The 16,677-nt window shown below is 36.2% G+C and overlaps 1 protein-coding gene across 3 annotated transcripts in view; it reads left to right on the forward strand.

Moving 5' to 3' along the window:
* Positions 1–16,677, forward strand: part of TBC1D15 (TBC1 domain family member 15) — a 75,367-nt gene that overhangs the window by 12,096 nt on the left and 46,594 nt on the right. For 2 of the 3 annotated variants that reach the window (XM_059186340.1, XM_059186341.1), the window contains exons 2-3: positions 10,963–11,061; positions 11,657–11,731. In XM_059186340.1, coding sequence (XP_059042323.1) covers positions 10,963–11,061; positions 11,657–11,731 — 174 coding nt within the window. Of the gene's footprint in view, positions 1–10,962; positions 11,062–11,656; positions 11,732–16,305; positions 16,392–16,677 lie in introns of those variants that run through there. The other variant, XM_059186342.1, reaches the window with a different exon arrangement.

Genomic DNA, 16,677 nt, shown 5'->3' on the forward strand with positions numbered 1-16,677 from the left:
AGCTGACTCCCTGCTGAGTGTGGTGCCCAACATAGGGTTTGATCTTACCACCCTGAGATCACAACCTGAGCCTAAACCGTGAGTCATATGCTTAACTGACTGCCACCCAAGTGCCCCTGTATATTTACTTTTACACTTAAATCTGTGATCCGTTTCAATTTAATTTGTGTATATGGTACAGTGTATGAAATTTATATTTTGCACACTGGTATGCAGTTTTTCAAGTGCTGTTTGTTGAAAAGACTATTGCTGAATTGCTTTGATACTCCTTTTTTTTAAGATTTTATTTATTTGACAGAGGGAGAGAGATTAAGTAGGCAGAGAGAAAGGAAGGGAAGCAGGCTCCCCGCTGAGCAGAGAGCCTGTTGTGGGGCTCTATCCCAGGACTCTTGGATTATGACCTGAGCCGAAGGCAGAGGCTTTAACCCACTGAGCCACCCAGGCGCCCCTGCTTTTGTACTTCCATCAAAAATAAATTTACCGTGTGTGTGTGTGTGTGTGTGTGCGTGCGCGCGCGCGCGCTTATGTTGATTTTGGAACTCTTTATTCTGTACTGTTGGTCTATTTATTTCTCTTTACATCAATATTACATTTTCTTGTTTACTGTGAATTTATATTGAATCTTATAGTGAGATATGTCTGTGCTCCACCATTATTCTCTTTCAAGGCTGATTTGATTATTCTGGGATATTTGACTTTCCACCAAATTTAGAATCAGCTTGTTAATATCTCCAGAAGATCCTGTGGGGAATTTGATAGGCATTGCAATCCATATAGGGGTCATTTTCAGGAAGAATGGACATCTTAACAGTATTTTGTATTTAATTTAGGTCTTCTTTCATTTCTCTCAAATACTTTTATAATCTTTAGTTTAGAGGTCTTGCACATTTTCCTTTAAATTTATACCTGAGCAGAGAAAGACAATTATATGGTCTCATTCATATGTGGAGTAGAAGAAACAGCGTAGAGGATCATAGGAGAGGGGAGGGAAAATGGAAAGAAATGAGAGAGTTGCCTGCCTCTCTGCCTACTTGTGATCTCTGTCAGATAAATAAAGAAAAAATCTTAAAAAAAAAAAAAAAAAGAAAGAAATCAGAGAGGAAGACAAACCCTGAGAGGCTCCTAACTGTAGGAAACAAACAAGGTTGCTGGAGGGGAGATGGGTGGGGGATGGGGTAATTGGGTGATGGGTATTAAGGAGGGCATGTGATTTGATGAGCACTGGGTGTTATATGAAACTGGTAAGTTATTGAATACTACACATCTGAAACTAATGTACTATCATCTGAAACTAATGTACTATATGTTGACTAATTGCATTTATTTTTTTTAAATTTTATTTTAAAATTTTATTTATTTATTTGACAGAGATCACAAGTAGACAGAGAGGCAGGCAGAGAGAGAGAGGGAAGTAGGCTCCCTGCTGAGCAGAGAGCCTGATGCGGGACTCGATCCCAGGACCCTGAGATCATGACCTGAGCCGAAGGCAGCGGCTTAACCCACTGAGTCACCCAGGCGCCCGACTAATTGCATTTAAATCAAAAAGGATTTATACCTGAGTATTTGATATTTTTTGATGTTGTTGTAAATGCTGTATTTAGTATCTATTTTTATATAAATAAAATATATAATAGATTTTTGTATATTGATCTTGAGTCCTGGGTCTTTGTAAATAAATTCGCTTAGTTTTAATAGCTTTTATGTAGTCTACTGGATTTTCTACAAGGACAATCATATCATTTACAAATAAGTTGTTTTACTTCTTCGTCCTAGTCTAGATGCCTTTATTTATTTTTTTTTTTTTTAAAGATTTTATTTATTTATTTGACAGAGAGAGATCACAAGTAGGTAGAAAGGCAGGCAGAGAGAGAGAGGAGGAGGAAACAGGCTCCCTGCCGAGCAGAGAGCCCGATGTGGGACTCGATCCCAGGACCCTGAGATCATGACCTGAGCCGAAGGCAGCGGCTTAACCCACTGAGCCACCCAGGCGCCCTAGTCTAGATGCCTTTAATTTATTTTTTCTTTATTGTGATATCTAAAACCTTAAGTACAATGTTGAATATAGTAGTAAGGTTGGACATCCTTACCTTGTTCTTGATCTTAGGAAAAAAGCATTCAGTCTTTATACAGTATTTAGTATCAGCTGTAGTGTTTTATAGATGCCCCTTATCGGACTGAGAAGGGTTCCTTCTGTTCTTTATTTGCTGAGAGTTTGTTAGAGATGGATGTTGGATTTTCTTGAATGCTTTTCCTGCACTTTTTGAGATGATTGTATGGTTTTTCTTTAAAATTTTTTTTCACTATGAAGATTTTACAGGGATTGACTTTTGAATATAAAACCAACCTCAAGTAGGGTGTAAACCCCATCTGGTCATGAAGTATTTTCCTTTTTACATATTGTTGGATTCAGTTTGCTAAATTTTGTTTAGAATTTTTTGCATCTAAGTTCATGAGATACATTGGTCTATAGTCTATATGGTTATATGGTCTATAGTTTTATATTTTTGTGATGTTTTAGTGTAATTTTGGTGTCAGGGTAATGCTGGCCTCATAGAATGAGTTGACAAGTTACTCTTCGTTTTTCTGGAAGAGTTTGTGTAGGATTGGTATATACTTCTTAAATATTTGGCAAGACTCATCAGTAGAAGTATCTGGGCCTGGAATTTTCTTTGAAGGTTTTTAACTACAAATTCAATTTCTTTCATTGATACTGAGCTACTCAGGTTACCTATTTCATCTTGAGTGAGCTTTGACAGCTATGTTTCTTAGAAATTTATCTGTTTTGTCTGAGTTGTCTAATGTATTAGTCTAAGTTGTTTAAGAAATTTCTTAGTATCTTTTCCCCTTAGTGTCTTTCTTCTATGTGTAAATCTGTATTTATGTTAATGCTCTAATTCTTAATATTGGTTAATTTGTGTCTTTTGTTTTTTTTTTTCCTTACCAGTCTGGCTAGAGTTTTACCAAATTTATTCTTTTTTTTTTTTTTTTTAAGATTTTATTTATTTATTGGCAGAGATCACAAGTAGGCAGAGATGCAGGCAGAGAGATAAAGAGGGAAGCAGACTCCCTGCTGAGCAGAGAGCCCGATGTGGGGCCCCTGAGATCATGACCTGAGCCAAAGGCAGCAGCCTAACCCACTGAGCCACCCAGGCAGCCCTACCAAATTTATTCTTAACTCGTTTTTGGTTTCATTGATATTTCCCTCCCACCATTTTTCTTTTTTTCTATTTTTATTGATTTCTACTCTGATTATTGTTTCATTCTGCTTACTTTGGGTTTAATTTACAATTCTTTTTCTAGTGTCTTAAGGTAGAAGCTGAGGTTATTAATTTGAGGCCTTTTTTTCTTTTCTAATAATGGCATGTAGTGCTATATATTTCCCACTCACTAAGCACTGCTTAGTGACATTGCATAAATTTTGATATGTGTTTGCATTTTCTTTTTTTTTTTTTTTAAGATTTTACTTATTTTTTTGAGATAGAGAGCCAGAGAGAGTACAAGGGGTGGGAGGCCCAGAAGGAGAGGGAGAAGCAGGCTCCCCACTGAGCAGGGGAGCCTGAGTTGGGGCTCCATCCCAGGAAACCAGCTGAGCCACCCATGTGCCCCTGTGTTTGCATTTTCATTCAGTTCAAGTATTTCCTAATTTTCCTTTTGAATTTTTCTTTGGTCCTTGGATTATTTAGAAGCAGGTTATTAATTTCTAGATATGAGGGAATGTTCTGAAGATATTTTAATCACTGATTTATAATTTAATTCTGTTATTGTCACATAATATACTTGAACTCTTAAATTTACCGAGATGGCCCAAAGTATGATTTTTTTGGTAAGTGTTTTGTATACACTTGAAAAGAATGTGTATTCTGTTGTTGGGTAGAGTGTTTTGTAAGTGCCAGTCAGGTCAAGTTGTTTGATATTGTTATTCAAGTCTTGCATTGAGACTGGTTTCTTAACTGTTTTAGGAGTTACTGAAAGAGGTGTGTTGAAATCTGACTCTAATTGTGGAATGTTTATTTGTGCAATTCTATCAGTTTATGTTTAAAATTTTTGAAATTCTGTTATTAGGTGCATAAACATTTAGGTTTGTTAGATTGTCTTGAGATCAAGATAATCTAACCTAGATGTTATTGACTACTTTATCATTGTGAAATTATCTTTGTACCTGCTAGTATTTCTTTTGCTGTGAAATTTACTTTTGTCTGATATTAATAAAGCCATTCTAGCTTTCTTTTCATTGTGTTCATATGATATATCTTTCTACCTTTTTTAAAAGCCTGTTTGTCTCTATATTTAAAATACTTTTAGGTAGGATAGAGTTTGGGCTTATTTTCTGTCCAGTCTCACAACCTCTTTTTGGTTGGAGTCTTTAGATGATTTACATTTAATGAAGTTACTGATGTGGTTAGGTTTAAATCTGTCATTTTGCTATTTGTTTCTTTTTGTCCCATATTTGTTTCATTTTCTATTTCTGCCTTCTTTGTGGTTAACAAAGTAGTTTTAATTATTGTGTTAAAAAATAATTTTTGTTAACTTTGTTGACTTATTAGCTATATCTCTTAGTGATTGCTTTAGGGTTTATAGTATATATCTTTTACTTTAACTTACCTTAATTTTTACATCTTTAACATTTATTTTTAAGAGTTCTACTACTTGGTGTAAAGTATAAGAACTTAGAATAATATGCTTCCATATCTCTTCTCCTGAACTTCCCAGCTCTGTGTCCTCAGTTCCAGGAGACTGCTAGGTATCTGTTGGGTTTTCTCTGTATTTGCCAGCTAGAAACTCTTAAGATAGTAAGCTCTGACAGTGGCATGGCTCACCTCATTTGTTTCTTTGAGCAGTCATTGTCTTTTATTACCTGATTAAAAAAACATTGTTTCATAGGTTTGGCTGGTTTGCTTCCTTTTTTGTTTTTGTTTTTGTTTTCTGGTGAGAGGGTAAATCCAGTCTCTTTTACTCTATCTTGGCGGCATGTATATTATAGGGTTTTTTTTCCCCCTCTTTTTTTGGTGGGATTAATTCCTACTTCTGCTATCCATGTTTTTTTTTTTCTCAATCTCAGGGTGAGTATTTGACTGTGTTCCAAATTTGTTTCATTGATTGTTAGGAACTCTGAGATGATCTTTTTCTTCCAGAGGTTTTTGTTTGTTTGTTTGTTTGTTTTTTGTTTTTAGAGATTTATTTATTCGAGAGAGAGAGTTCGGGAGGGCACACACATGACCTGCGGGGAGGGGCAGAGGAAGAGGGAGAAGCAGACTCCTTTCTGAGCAGGGAGCCAGTCATTGGGCTCTATTCCAGGACCTGAGATCATGACCTGGATGAAGGCAGACTCTTAACTGACTGCTACCCAGGCACCCCTCTTCCAGAGTTTTTATAATAGCCATTTCATTCTTGTTATTCTGTACTGGTTTTCTTCTGCTCTGTGTTTTCTAAGAGGTGATGTTGTCAACAATACATTTAAGAATTTTATCAGGTGCTAAGTATTTAGAGAATGTCAGTAGATATTTGGGTGGTTGAAGGTCATCATCACCTCTATAGAGTGGGTTATGCCAGTTTGTGATTTATATTAAAGTATGTTTTTTCCCCATTTCATTGGTAGTTTGTGTATCATCTCTGTAATGAAAACATTCTTTCCCCTACTCTGCTTTTATTTTGCTGGTATGCTTAGTGATAGGTGGTGCCGTTCCCTCAAATCTGCTAGACGTATCCTTTGGTTTAGTTTCTCAGTGTATGTCCTGTCATTGTTGAATTCATGTCATGATTTCCATCTGACAGTATTCCTTCACTGCCTGTGAGATTTGGCTTAAATTGTTTTTAAAACTACACATTTTGCTTTTATTACCAATGATTTTTAGCATTTTGGTTGTAAAACAAAATGTACGTACAGAAAAATGGCACGTCTATAACTTTATACAGCAAACTTCTTTGTAACCACTGCTTCAGTCAAGAAATAGACCTTAACAGCCCCTCAAGGAGACCTTCCATGTACCATTTTCCCCCAGGTTAACCACTGTCGTAACTTTTATAGTACTTATTTTCTTGCATTTTGTAATTGGTACTAGTATTTTTAAAACACTGCTGTCTTGTCTTTTTTTGCTTGTATTTAAATTCTTCTTTTCTGTCCCCTACTTAGTATTACTGGATACTTCTTTCAGTTTTTTTTTGTCTTAGTCTTGCACTTTTTATCTTTTATGGTATTTGATACTTATTTTCTTTAGGTATTTTGTTTATTCTCCTGTTTCATTTTAAATTCCTCAGCAAACACAGTATTTGATTTCGAGAAATTGAACCACACAGGAATCATGGTCCTAAAACCAAAACCTCAAACCACCCAAATCCTCATTTTGACAACTATATATCCTGTTGCATACAGTTTTCATACTTCATTTTCCCTGCCAAATAAATTGGAAGATGAAGTGAAAACACCCTTTATATCTTCACTAGAGATGTATTGCAGATATGTTTTTGCCATATAATATGTTCTATTGTAGAATATCATAAATTAGTAAGTTATTAGGCTTGGAGACTCTGATACAGACTTTTTATAGTATCTCAGATATGTGTGCTAGAGAAATGATTAGGCTGTTATATTTTTACATTCAGTGTCTGTGTCCCTAGGGTAGCAATCATGGGATGTCTTTGTGCATTGTGTTCCTATTAGGGATGCTTGGTGCAGGTAACTGAGAGTTTCTCTTTGAAAGGAGTCTTAAACATGCTGTGCATATCTAGTAGCACAGACTTTTGTCTCAGTCTTTTTCTTCTCCTGGCTTTCCATTTGCCAGCTTCCCATGGCTTGCTTTGGCAGCACAAATACCATTTGCCAACTTCCTGATGTTAGTTTTCATTGCCTTTTACTTCATTGGAATATGATTTTTTTCTTGTTTTTCTTTCTGACTTAATTAAGTTTGTTTTCCTATAAAGTGTAGAAATTCTTTCTCTTTCAAATTTAAGTAGTAGAAAGAGAGGCATTGCATTGCTGGTGTCCTTTCTTTACTTTCTGTAGCACAGAGGACCTACTCATGTTCACAGTATTGGAATTGCTGACTTCTTCAGATTGGAGTATGAGCATATAGTATACTAGAATAATTTTGTCAGTGTCTTTATATTATGCACCTTATGCTGATTGGCTTGTTATTGTATATCCTTTGATCAAATAAAACTTGTCACAGCAGATCTTTGGATCTCAGCCCCAGACTAGTATAAGAACCTTGATCAAATCACTTAACGTCCCTTGCATTTTTTTTCTCAGTTACAAAGTGGGGATGGTAACACATATCTAACTGTGTTACAACATCAAATGTGATAATATACAAATGCTGTGTAAAGTAATGCTTAATGGAAACATTATGTGCTGATAATAGAATTTTAACTTTTCTTTTTATTTGGCACTAGAGATTATGAAGAAAACCCGAGGAAAGAAATTGGAAGCCTGTTTTACTAAATGTATTGCTTCAGATGAAATGCCTGATATCATAATTATCCCCTGTAAGAAAATAATTTTTCATATCAAACAAGCTTGGAGATAGCTTTTCAAATTCTAATTATTACTATTGATGGAGATAGGAAGCAGAATGTCCTATGGCAGAGATACTCCTCAGGAATCAATTCACTTATAGAGTCTAAGGAAGAAGAAATACTGTTTTTTATATTGTGTAAGATCAGAATTTTAGTTGGCCTTCTGTTTTTGTGTTTTGAGCTATTGAAGGTAGTTGATATCTGTAGAGTAGTGTTTTATTAGGCACATGTACCCAGAAGTTGGAGTGATGAGCAGATATAGGCTGTAAAAAAAAAAAAAAAGTAAAATCACTCTTGCAAAAGTAGAGTGAAGTACTATATTAAAATCAGTGATTCAAACCAAGATGATATAAAGGGGAGTACTAAGCTTTTTATGTTTAATATTTAGAAGTACAGATGGGAGAAAACAAAAGATTTTTGTTTGAAGATCATATTATTAAATAGTTAGCTGCTGCATTGGTTTATAAATTAAAGACATTTAGAAATTGTTTTTAGTCCTAAGCAGCATTATTTTCTACATCTGTGTCTAATTTCAGAAACTGCTTTCCTCTAGGGAAGCCACGTGGAATTTTTTTTAGTAGGTTCTTGAGGCAGTAACAGTTGAAATTTAATGGATAAAGGCATTGGGAAATCTCCACTCCTTCCTTTGGTATGCATATGGTCTTGAGTAAAGTCACTGAACAGCTTTGTGTCACAGTTTATTCTTCTGTAAGATAGAGATGGAAATAAGGTCTATTTCTGACACATTCAATTTTTTGAGGATTAAATCTTTGAGGATTAAATGAGATGAAAATGCTTTGAAAACAATAAATAGTTAAAACTGTTATTCAGTTGTTTCCTATTTGAAATAAATTTTGTACTGATGTAACTAGTTTGGTTCCTTTAAATCTCATAAGACTTCATAAGGTTTAGGAGCTCAGGAAGGTAAGTTTATTAATTTCATTCTATTTTTGTCAGAATTAGTAATTTGTATTGGTTAACATCACACCCTTCAAATGAGAAAGCTGAACATGACTGCTTTCTAAAGACAGTACCTAAGTCTGGGTTTGGAGTGGTGGATTTTTAGGCATGTAATTTGTGCTAAAGAGTTAAGGAACACAGAACCCAGAATGAGTGCAGCTTGGATTTTTTTGTGAGATGCCTGGTACTTAAATGCTTTTAAATATTTTCTCAGCTGAATTACTTAGGAAACTCAACTTTTTCTTAAATGAAGAAGAGTAAGTAACACTTGACCAATATATGCATGGGAAAGAAAGTTCTTTAATTTGCCTCAGTTAGGTAAAGTGTTTTATTTGGTCTTTTAGTATTCACTAACTGTATTAAAGTTCCAGAGTCTGTTAGTCTGTTTAGTGTTAATAGTATCATAGAATCTTAGGTTGCATTGTTAATGATACCAAGCTTTTCTGGTCTAATGAGTCTCCTTCCTTCTGCTATGAGAACTTTGAAGCTCCTTTTTTTTTTTTTTTTTTTTAAACATTTATTTTTTTTATTTGAGAGAGTGTGTGTGTGTTGGGGGAAGGGGTAGAGGGAGAGAATTTCAAGTAGACTCCCCACTGAGCGGGGAGCATGATGTGGGGCTTGATTACATGACCCATGAGATCATAATCTCAGCTGAAACCAAGAATGGTGGCTTAACCAATTGAGCCACTCAGGAGACCTGAAAACTGTGAAGCTTTTAACTACTGTTTTAGCTGAGACTTAGGTGAAAGTATGCTAACCTGTGCTTTCCAGATATGTCTTTGATCTGTTTCTGTTTCAAGCTTGAAATTTTAATGGATTTCTTTCCCTTAACTTTTCCATACTTCCATATTGTGGTCCCAGATATAATTATCTAGTTTAACCTCTTGTTTTAGAAATTGATAAAGTGAAGTCTGCAAAGGTTATAGTTTATACTGCTGCAATTTCCTTTTTTACTTATTAAAAATATTTTTTTTTCAAAAATTTTTAATGATTTTATTTATTTGAGAGAGAGAGAGAGCATGGGAGGAGTGAGGTTGGCGGGAGAAGCAGACTCCGAGCCAAGCAGGGAGTCCTATGTGGGACTCGATCCCAGGACTCCAGGATCATGACCTGAGCCGAAGGCAGTCACTTAACCAACTGAGCCACCCAGGCGCCCCTAAAATTGTTTTTTATTACTAAGCAATGTGTAACTGTATTTTAACTTCGAAATAGTCAAGTAGGTTAGAGGCATTAACGTAGACAATTACAGTTTTTCTTTCAGTCTTTAAGTATCCCATTCTCTTTTACAAGTAATCTGTTAACATCTTAAAGTGTGTCCTTCCAGAACTTGTTCTGGGTATTTTACAGTGATTTAGAGAAGCTTTAAAAAAAAATAAAAATGTCATCATACTATATATAACTGGCAGTTTTTTTCCATGTTTGATCATTTGATCTATCGTTTCCTTTATTAATTTCCAAATAGTATTCCCCATAGAATGACTGTCCCAGGCTGTATTTCATCATTTCACTCTGTGTGGGTTTTTAGATCCCTCACTTTCCTTTTTTCCTCCCTCCCTCATCCAGCCTGATGCTATAAATGATAGTATTGTGAATTGTCTCTAGCATATCTTTATGCACATTTGTGAGTAAATCTGTGTACTTTAAAGGTTTTTTATTTTTATGCAAACAGTACAGAATTGTCTCTCACTGCTTCCCAACTCATACCATACCATCCCCAGTTTTTGCCTTCTGCTTAATGCTGGTCTGTGTGCTTAACAACTATTTCATTGAAGGCTATCTTGAGTTTTTGTTTTGTTTTTTTTTAAAGATTTTATTTATTTATTTGACAGAGATCACAGGTAGGCAGAGAGACAAGCAGAGAGAGAGGAGGAAGCAGGCTCCCTGCCGAGCAGAGAGCCTGATGTGGAACTCGATCCCAGGACCCTGAGATCATGACCTGAGCTGTAGGCAGAGGCTCAACCCACTGAGCCACCCAGGCGCCCCTCATCATTACTCTTGAAAACTCCCATATTATTCCCTGAGTTCTATGCTACTGTGCTACAAAACTCACTGAAATGATCTTAGTGTAAAACATGTGCTGTTCTAGGAATGGTTAGAAAGCATTGATTCCTTATTGTATTTCATCTGTTCTTATTTTTGAATATTTTCATGGCCTTTTTCAGTTTGAAACCAGTATCTTGCTTAACGTTAAGAATATATTTTAAGTGGAGTTCACTTGAGACATGTATTAATTAATGTGACATCTTTGTTTATGGAGAGGATCAAGATTGTGCTTATCGCTAAAACAAGCAAACTTCCATACGGCAAACTTCCTTCCAATTTATCTTAGTTTGAAGTGCTCTTAAGCCTGAGTGGTATTTTTAAAATAATACGTTTGTATATGAAATAATCAGAATGTGGCTTTGTATGAAAACATCTAATTTTTTTTAAACAAATGTCAAAATATTACTGTATAATAATGGTGTGATTTTTTTGTTGTTGTTGTTCCAGATTATATATGAACAGGAAGGGGTCTATATTCATTCATCTTGTGGAAAAACCAATGACCAAGACAGCTTGATCTCAGGAATATTACGTGTGTTAGAAAAGGTATGCTTTTAGTAAATTATTTTATTTAATAATTGTTTATGGCAGTGGTTTATCTTCGGGGCATTATCAATAAGTTTGAATTTTATGTGTAAGGTAAGTTTTGTAATTGAACAGCCATGAAAATGAAACGTGAAAATGTTTGTTAAAATGAAAATGATGTTAACTTGGAAATGATGTTAAAAGGTGCTTTATTAAAAAAAATTTTTTTAAGGTTTTATTTTTAAGTAATTTCTACAATCAGTGTGGGGCTTGAACTCACAAGCCTCTTATCAAGAGTCTTGTACTTCACTGACTGAGCCAGCCAGGCACCCAAGGAAAAAAATATTTCCAATAGACCCATAAAGTGGCATGGAATATTAAAAACTTATATAAAAGTTTCAGTATTATAAATTTTTTGTCATGAAAAATAAGCAGAATTTAAAAATATACATAACATTTATTGTCAAATAGTGGTTTAGTTATGATATTGCATATTTAAAATGCTAATATTTAAGGGTTTAATAATTTCATTTTGGGTTCAGGGAATTAAAAATAGGTAACTGAGAATGTAAGATGCTGCTGAATAGTAAATATAGTCCCTAATTTCTTTTTCCAGGATGCTGAAGTAATAGTGGACTGGAGACCATTGGATGATGCTTTAGATTCTTCTAGTATTCTCTATGCTGGAAAGGTACTTAAAGGGAGTGGCTAAAGGAAGTACCACTTTTATTTTTATTTTTTTGTTTATGTGTTTATTCATCATTCACGTATTCATTTATTCATTCCAGTGTAAGGAATGCCATTTTTATTTTTATTTTTATTTTTATTTTTTTTATTTTTTTATTTTTTTAAAATATTTTATTTATTTATTTGACAGAAATCACAAGTAGGCAGAGTAGCAGGCAGAGAGAAAGGGGGAAGCAGGCTCCCTGCTGAGCAGAGAGCCCAATGCGGGTCTTGATCCCAGGGTCCTGTGACCATGACCTGAGCCGAAGGCAGAGGCTCAACCCACTGAGCCACCCAGGCACCCCAGGAATGCCAATTTTTTTTTTAAACATTTTTATTTATTTATTTGATAGACAGAGATCACAAGTAGGCAGAGAGACAGGCAGAGAGAGAGGGGGAAGCAGGCTCCCTGCTGAGCAGAGAGCCCGATGTGGGGCTCGATCCCAGGACCCTGAGATCATGACCTGAGCCGAAGGCAGAGGCCTAAACCACTGAGCCACCCATGCGTCCCAGGAATGCCATTTTTAAAATAACTTTTTTGAGGGAGCCTGGGTGGCTCAGTGGGTTAAGCCGCTGCCTTCGGCTCAGGTCATGATCTCAGGGTCCTGGGATCGAGTCCCGCATTGGGCTCTGCTCAGCAGGGAGCCTGCTTCCTCCTCTCTCTCTCTCTGCCTGCCTCTCTGCCTACTTGTGATCTCTCTCTGTCCAATAAATAAATAAAATCTTTAAAAAAAAATAAATAAAATAACTCTTTTGAACTGTAATTCTTATGCCATAGTATTTCTCTTTTAAAGTGTGTAAATCACTGGTATTAATACATATGGAGTTGTGTAACCATTACCAGTATCTAATTTTAGAACACTTCCGTTCCTCCTTAAAAAAGAAACTCTACCTTTTAGTAGTATACCCCTCATTCCCACTTAACTCCAGCCTCTTGCAACCAGTAATCTACTTTTTGCTTCTGAGAATTTGTCTGTTGTGGACATTTCATGTAAATGGAATCATACAATATGTGATCTTTCATGACTGGCTTCTTTCTCTTAGCCTATTGTTTTCAGGGTTTATCCATGTTATAGCATATCTCAGTTCATTCTTTTCCTTTTCCTTTTTCTTTTTCCTTTCTTTCCTTTCTTTCTCTTTCTCTTTCACTCTCTTTCTTTCTTGCTTTCTTGCCCACCTGCTGAACAGCATTGCAATTATGGAAATACAGTAGTCTCCCCTTATCCATGGGGGTTGCATTCTAAGACACCCCCTGCATTAGATGCCTGAAACCACAGATAGTATTGAACTCTATACATACTGTCTTTTTTCCTGTGCATACCTATAATAAAGTTTATAAGTTAGGCAAATGACATAGACATTGTGATGTGGTGTTAGGCTATTAAATATATGTACATACTGTCAGAAGGTAGATCATCTGCTTCTAGTTGGACCTTTCTGACCACAGGTAACTCTTTGTGGAAGAGAGAAACCATGGATATGTGGTGGAAAGGACTACTATACCACATTTTGTTCATTCATCAGTTGATGGAATTTTGGTGTTTTTTTTTTTAGTTTAAATAATGCTGACATGAACATTCACATACAAGTTTCTGTGGGGACATATATTTTTCTCTTAAAAACCTAGCAGTGGAATTGTCGGGTTATATGACAGCAGTGAGTTTGCCATTTGTATTGTATATTGACTTACTGTGGAATGTAGAGATTTCTGTTTTATCTCTAATTCACCCTGAAACTCAGTCTCAGTTCTCTGCATATCTTCTCAAAAATATCTATTTTATTATTTTTAAAAGATTTTATTTATTTATTTGTGAGAAAGGAAAAGAGAGAGGACAGGCAGGGGGATTCCCAGGCAGAGGGAGAAGCAGGCTCCCTGCTGAGCAAGGAGTCCCATGCAGGACTCTGATCCCAGGACCCTAGATCATGACCTGAGCCGAAGGCAGATGCTTGGCTGGCTGAGCCACCCAGACAACCCTCTTCTCAAAATACTTCAACATGTATATGATCTTTGGATTTCATTTTTTTTTTTTTAAGGATTAATTTATTTATTTGAGAGAGAGGAAGAGAGCCATTCACATGAGTTGGGAGAGATGGTCACAGACGGAGAGGGGGAGAAAGAGAATCCCAAGCAGACTCCCTGCTGAGTACAGAGCCTGACTGGCCCTGAGATCCATGACCTGAACCCAAATCAAGAGCTGGTTGCTCAGCCAGCTGAGCCACCCAGGTGCCTCCAGTTTTCACCTTCTAGAGACATTTCTTCCTGAACCACCTTACAAGCTTGTTCTGAACTGGCTGCCCTTTCGGTTTGCTGTGTGGCAGTTGTCTTGAAGATTCTTTTTGCCTCTTCCTCATATTTTTATCCCCATTTCTTATATCCTGTGCTGTTTTTTATTTTGGTATACTCCTTTGTTTTCATGCAGCTCTGGTGCTTCTGAGAAAAAGGATGTATGGGAGCAAAGAAATTACTTTCTTTAGACTTTCTATCCTAATTCTGAATTGATAGTTTGGCTCACATAGAATTACAGTTGAAAAGAAATTTTCCCACGTATTTTTTAACATTATTGCTCTACATTTGTCTAATTTCCTTTATTAATATTAAGTCTAATACATTCTAACTCCTGATCCATTGTATGGTTTTTTTTTTTTCACTTTAGAAGCTTTCATGATTGTCTCTTTGTTTCTTGTATTCTAGATGTCCTCATAGTAGCCTTTGTGGTCCTTTTAATCCATTGTTCTGGGCACTTGATGGGCTCTTTTAATATGGAAACTTGTGTTTTTTAGTTAGTAAGAAATGTCGAATTATTTCTGTGATGATTTTTTCTTCTGCTCCATTTTCTATTTTCTTTCTTTCTTGCACTCTTTAGACCTGGATTGGTCCTCTACTTTTTTAATCCTTTCTTTCCTGTTTTTAATTCTGTGTGTGTGTATATGTGTGTGTATTTTTTCTAGGAAGTTCCTTCCATTTTTTTCAAATCATTCCTCATTTTCTTTCTTTCTTTCTTTCTTTCTTTCTTTCTTTTTTTTTTTTTAACTATCTTTTTTCTGTTAACATATAATGTATTTTTAGCCCCAGGGGTAGAGGTCTGTGAATTGTCAGGCTTGCACACTTCACAGCACTCACCATAGCACATATCCTCCCCAATGTCCATAACCCAACCACCCTCTCCCTACTCCCTACCCCTGGCAACCCTCCAGTTTGTTTTGTGAGATTAAGAGTCTCTCATGGGGGAAAAAAAAAGTGTCTCTTACAGTTTGTTTCTCTCCCGATCCCTTCTTGTTTCATTTTTTCTTTCCCTATCCCCCAGCTCCCCACTTTGCCTCTCAAATTCCTCATATCAGGGAGAGCATATGACAGTTGTCTTTCTCTGATTGACTTATTTAACTCAGCATAATACCCTCTAGTTCCATCCACATTGTTGCAAATGGCAAGATTTCATTTCTTTTGATTGTTGCATAGTATTCCATCATACACACACACACACGTGTGTGTGTGTGTGTGTGTGTGTGTGTATACCACATCTTCTTAATCCATTCATCTGTTGATGGATATCTAGATTCTTTTCATAGTTTGGCTGTTGTGAATATTGCTGCTATAAACATTCGGGTGCATGTGCCCCTTCGGATCACAATGTTTGTATCTTTAGGGTAAATACCCAGTATTGCGATTGCCAGGTCGTAGGGTAGCTCTATTTTCAACCTTTGAGGAACCTCCATGCTGTGTTCCAGAGTGGCTGCACCAGCTTGCATTCCCACCAATGGTGTAGGAGGGTTCCCCTTTCTCCACATCCTCGCCAGCATCTGTCATTTCCTGACTTGTTAATTTTAGCCATTCTGACTTGTGTGAGGTGGTACATTTTTTTTTTTTTTTAAGATGTTATTTGTTTGTTAAAGAGTGTATAAGCAGGGGGAGTAGCAGGTAGAGGGAGAAGCAGTCTCCCTGCTGAGCAAGGAGCCTGAAATGGGACTCAATCCCAGAACCCTGGAATCAGGACCTGAGCCAGAGGCAGATGATTTTTAACCAACTGAGCCACCCAAACATCCCAAGTTTCTTCAGTTTTTTTTTTTTTTTTTTTTAAGATTTTATTTATTTATTCGTGAAGGAGAGAGAGCACAGGAAGGGGGAGTGGCAGGCAGAGGGAGAAGTAGACTCCCTACTGAACAGGGAGCCCGATGTGGGACTGGATCCCAGGACCCTGGGATCATGACCTGAGCTGAAGTCTCACTTAACTTAACTCACTTAGCACTTAACTGACTGAGCCACCCAGGAATCCCTTAAGTTTCTTTAATTTTATTTTTCAGTTCTTCTGTTGCCTTTTTCATTTTTGCTATATTTTAAATTTCTAAGACATTTTATTATAAGTGTCCCTTTTCCAGTCCTTTTTAAAAATAGCATCCTGATCTTTATGGATATATCTTTCCGTATTTCTAAAGAGTTTAAAGGTAGTTTTAAGATGTTTTTATCTCTATATAATCTATTTCTTCTAATTGACTTTTTTCTCCGTGTTTCATTTGGACTTTTTTTTGTGTAGACTCTTGCCTTTGATGTTTGGTGATCTTTGTGGTGTGGTGCTTATTATTTAACAGCAGACACAAAAAAAGTGATCGACTATCCTCTGTAGGTATAGGTAGGTATGGGTAGGCTTGGTAATCCCTTGGGGGAATCCCTAATGTTAAAATTAGATCTTTTCTCTTGGGCTAGTCATTTGCCTGAGATTCCTGCAGATTCCTTCCTGGAGAGCGTATACCTGGATGCCAGTGTTCTGGGAACTGAGTGGAGAAAGAGCTGGAATCTCACTTATTCATTATATAGATGGGCTTTTAATTAATTCTTGTTTTCAGTGTGTTATCCCTTTGCTCAGTGTGCTTGGTTTCTCCTAATCCAGAGATAATCTGTTTTATTTTCTTTAACAA

The sequence above is a fragment of the Mustela lutreola genome, chromosome 8, assembly GCF_030435805.1.
Source record: "Mustela lutreola isolate mMusLut2 chromosome 8, mMusLut2.pri, whole genome shotgun sequence".
Taxonomy (NCBI): domain Eukaryota; kingdom Metazoa; phylum Chordata; class Mammalia; order Carnivora; family Mustelidae; genus Mustela; species Mustela lutreola.